General features: G+C 56.6%; 1 protein-coding gene across 1 annotated transcript; it reads left to right on the forward strand.

Annotated features, from left to right (window-relative positions):
- Positions 1 to 2,844: 2,844 nt before the first annotated feature.
- Positions 2,845 to 4,426, forward strand: LOC113941544 (keratin, type II cytoskeletal 75-like; the record flags this gene model as incomplete). The annotated part of the gene is made up of 2 exons (XM_027632700.1): positions 2,845 to 3,342; positions 4,253 to 4,426. Coding segments are annotated over exons 1-2 (672 nt in total), but the record flags the coding sequence as incomplete, so codon positions are not given.
- Positions 4,427 to 4,430: the final 4 nt, after the last annotated feature.

The raw sequence follows: 4,430 nt of genomic DNA on the forward strand, positions 1-4,430 counted from the left end.
GGGTCAGGAAGCTGCAGACCGAGGGAGAGGTCCGGGACAGGCAGTGAGCTCTTGGAAGAGGGAATCCCCCCCCTTTGAAGGGCTCTGGAGCTGGAGAACGTCACAGGGTTCAACCCAAGCGAAGATGCTGAGCAGGCAATGCCTGTGAGAAGCTGGAGCTGAGCCAGGAGCACTTTGGTGTTTGGCTTGGGGCAAGACTCACCTGTTTCGGTGCTTAATCACCTGTTTTGGTGCTTAATCACCTGCTTTGGTGCCTAATTTTAAAGAGCGCGTTTCTCCCAAGCTTTACAGCCAACTTTACGCGGCGTTGGGGCTGCTCTGGGGAGCCCTTGCAACACCTCCCTGGTGGAGCCGGGGCCCGGCTCGTCCTCCATCCACGTTTTTCTGCCGAGTTCACACTTTCCCCGGTGCCTGGGATTCTGCTGCCGCAGCTCCTTGCGCAAGAGCTCCGAGGGCTCGGCCGGAGCCGGGGCTGCCGGTCGGGTTCTACCCGGAGGAGGCTGAGCCCGACTCCAGGTTGGGGATAATCTGCACATCTCGTCTGGAGACGTCAGCGTGACTCAATCTGGGGCGTCTTATCTGCGGGAGCCGAGCGTGGTCAGCACCCAGGCATGCGGCTGACGCGGCACATCTGCCCCCTCTCTTCATGGAGCCGCCACCTGGGACGTTCCAGGTGACTCCCGGTGCCTCCCGAGGAAGGCAGGTGCCCTTTGGAAATCGGGAGCCCGGGAGAAGGGATGATCTGTTTTCTCCAGCTAAACCAGAGCCATCCTGCACCTCCCCGGGGCTGCTCTGGGCTGCAGGATGATCCGGGGAACTTAAATCTCCACCTTGGATGTGACAGTGGAGAAACGAGACCCTCTCAACTCAGACTCCTCAGTTCAGGCTCCTTTGGGAAGGGAGGGTGTCCCCTCCCCGCTGTGGGGGTGCTGCCCGTTCTCCAGCTGCAGGGACACACATCTGGAGAACCCTTGGCCAACCCCTGAGGCCATCGGGGTGGGATGACCCTTGGCCGATCCTCACCTGAGTTCTTCAAGGGTGGGAAAACCGTTGGCCAACATTTGAGTCCCTCAATGGTGGGATGACCCTTGGTCAACATTTGAGTCCCTCAAGGGTGGGATGACCCCTGGCCAGTGGTTTTGAGTCCCTCAAGGGTGCGATGACCCTTGCCCAACCATTACCTGAGTCCCTCAGGGGTGGGATAACCCTCAGCCAAGTGTTTTTAGGGTCCCTCAGGACTGGGATAACCCTCGTCCAAGTGGTTTTAGGGTCCCTTAAGGATGGGATGACCCTCGACCAAGTGGTTTTGAGTCCCTCAAGGGTGGGATAACCCCTGGCCAAGTGGTTTTAGGGTCCCTTAAGAGTGGGATAACCCTCAGCCAAGTGGTTTTAGGGTCCCTTAAGGGTGGGATAACCCTCAGCCAAGTGGTTTTGAGTCCCTCAGGGGTGGGATAACCCTCGGCCAGCAGTTGAATCCCCCTCCAAGGTAACCTTCCCCCTCCCCCCGTTCTGCCCACCCTGAGGGTCCAGCAGCCCCATCCCACTTCCAGTTGACAACATCCACGTTTCTCACTCCCCCAGTGGCTTTTGGAAGTGGTTCCCTGGGCTGGTTTTCAGAAGGGTTTGCAGAGTCTGTGGCCGCCGGCGGATTCCTGGGGATACCTTCAAACCACATTTACCTGCCCAAATCTCAGGTGTGAGTGTCAAAACTCCGGCACAGGCACATGTTCCACTCGGGAAGGTGAAATCCAGGATATCCCTGGACTGCTGAAATGCCTGAAAACACGGAATTGACTTTTATTGATGATTTTCAGGAAATAAGAATGGTGGAAACATTGTGGGGGTTTTTTTCCCCTGAATTCCATAAATTTAACTAAAATATTTGGTTGATGAATGACCCCCCAGGAGGCACCTGCAGGATGTCCTTCGGGTGAGCTTCCAACTCCGTCACCAGGCAGCCGGTGCACGGAATTAAACGTTCCTGTCAGTCCTCATTACCACAGCGACTGCCCCGAGCGTCCTTTCCGTCCTCCCCGGGCTCCACAGTCCCTGTGGCCACTGGAAAAGCACAAGGAAGGAGCTGGACATCCTTGTTCTCTTGCTCATCCCCCTCCGGTGCTCGGAATCCCGGGCCCTGCTTGTCCCCAACCCCAGGGGACACATTCCGGAGGGAAGGCACCCACCCGAGGCTCTCGGGCAGGGACCAAACAGCTCCTTCCCGGGCCAGACAGAAACGCTGACGGCCGCCAAATGTTCCTTACGCGGCGCTTTTTCCCCTTGGAAAGCCAGCGGGAATTTTCCGCTTGGGAAGGAGATTTGGGGTGTGCTTGAGGGGTGTGTGTGGGGGATTGTGAAATGAAAGCCTCATCCCAGCCGGGTTTCACCAAAATCCTGCCCGGCGTGGGGCGTCAGGAGAAAAAACCCCGAGTCAGGCGACGCGCGGAGTCGTTTGGAGCAGGGAGGGAGGTGGGAGGAGGAGGAGGGAAGAACATGACACCATCGCTGTAAAACATATTTTTTTAGATGCCGGAGAGATACGGGAGTCCACTTATCCAGGGAGAACCTGCTCCTGCCTCCCCATCCCCTTCTGCACGGCCAGGAGGATTTATGGGTGGAGTCGCCGGTTTGGCAAAAGCCTGGAAACCGCACGGAGCTGATGGAGACAGTAAATGTGTTTCCTCTTCACGCCCAAGCCGCCCCGGCCCACCCCCAGCAGCGGATAAAAGGGAATGCCCGGAGCCGGGGAGCCAGAGAAGACTCCGAGCACTTCTCTCTGCCCTCGGCACCAGCCCAGCTCCGCCGATCTCCTCGTCCTCCGCGCCTTTGGCTCTGTGGAGCGTTGGGATGTCCCGTCAGTCCGTGTGCAGGAGCTTCGGGATGGGCAGCAGGAAGGGATTCAGCTCCTGCTCCGCCGTGGGCGGCGGGTTCGGGGGCAGCGGCGGCCGGAGCCGGATCAGCTACAGCTCCTTCTCCACGTCCAGAGGGGTCGGAGGAGGGGGACGATGCGGGGGCTTCAGCAGCCGGAGCCTCCACAACCTGGGGGGCAGCGCCAGGATGTCCGTGGGAGGCTCCTACGGATGTAGGATCCCGGGATTCAGCGGAGGATTCGTGGGAGGATTCGGCGGCATCGCAGGAGGGGTCATTGGAGGAGGAATTGGCGGCTTTGTGGGGCCCGTCCGGGGCGGCCCCGGGTTCCCCGGGGGGATCCAGCCCGTGCAGGTGGATCCCACCCTGCTCCGGCCCGTCCACGTGGACATCGACCCCCAGATCCAGCAGGTGAAGTGCCAGGAGAAGGAGCAGATCAAGACCCTCAACAACCAGTTCGCCTCCTTCATCGACAAGGTGAGGGGTCTGCTCGGGGATGGGGGAATTCTGGGGGATTCAGTGGAGAGGGGAAGGTTGTCCTCCTCGGATTGGTGTTGGCCAGGGAGAGTTTCCCTCGGGCCCTCCCGAGGAAATGCCAAAATTTTGTGTCTGTGGAGAAACTGAGGGATATTCGTGGATCCCAAAGGCTGATCCAGGTTCTCCCTTGGTTTTGTCTCCGGTGCCCTCTGGGCAGCCAGGCCAAAGGGATCGGGATACACTCCCTTATCCAAGTGTTCCCTTAAGTCTGTGCTTTCTCAGGGATACGTTTATTTCAAAGAACTTAAAATCCAGGAATGAGCTTCCAAGTAAATCCCGGCCATTCCTCGTTTCAGTTCAAGTGCAGACGAGTTCCCTTTAAATTGTCTGAACTGGGAGAATGTTGGGTATGAACGTGCTCCATGCTTTTTTTTTAAATATGTGACTTATTTATGGAATAATTTCCATAAATTGGAATTTGGAACTGGAATTAGGAAATTGGAATTGACTGATGAGAGGAAAGTTCTCGGATATGGAGACAAATGGGATTTCGTTCACTGGGAGGTCAAAAATGATCTGAGACTCCTAAAAAATAATGTGGGGCAACATTCCCCACATTGGGGAGGGAAATGAAAATAGTTTGTAAAATTGGAATGGAATCGTTCCAATAGGTAAAAAAAAATAATAATATTAGTTATAAAAAAAGAGAGTGGAAAGGTAGGAGGAGAACAATGGGAGAATTTAAGGAAAATGGAGAAAAAAAGGAGAAAGAAGTGAGGAATTTTGCTCTTGGAAGCAATGTCCTGTTGGGGGTTTGGGGAGTGATTCCCTTGGCCCCCCAGAGCTCCCAGGAGGTTTGGGCAGTGGGATGTTCCCTTGGGAATGTCTCACACACCCCTGTTGGGTTCAGGTCCGGTTCCTGGAGCAGCAGAACAAGGTCCTCTCCACCAAGTGGGAGCTGCTGCAGCAGCAGGGGCCAGTGGGGCCGAGGAAGAACCTGGATGTGATCTTTGAGAACTACATCCAGAACCTGAGGAGGCAGCTGGAGAACCTGCTGGGGCAGCGGGGGCAGCTGGAGTCGGAGCTGC

The sequence above is a fragment of the Corapipo altera genome, unplaced genomic scaffold, assembly GCF_003945725.1.
Source record: "Corapipo altera isolate COAL_440 unplaced genomic scaffold, ASM394572v1 127233, whole genome shotgun sequence".
In the NCBI taxonomy this organism is placed as follows: domain Eukaryota; kingdom Metazoa; phylum Chordata; class Aves; order Passeriformes; family Pipridae; genus Corapipo; species Corapipo altera.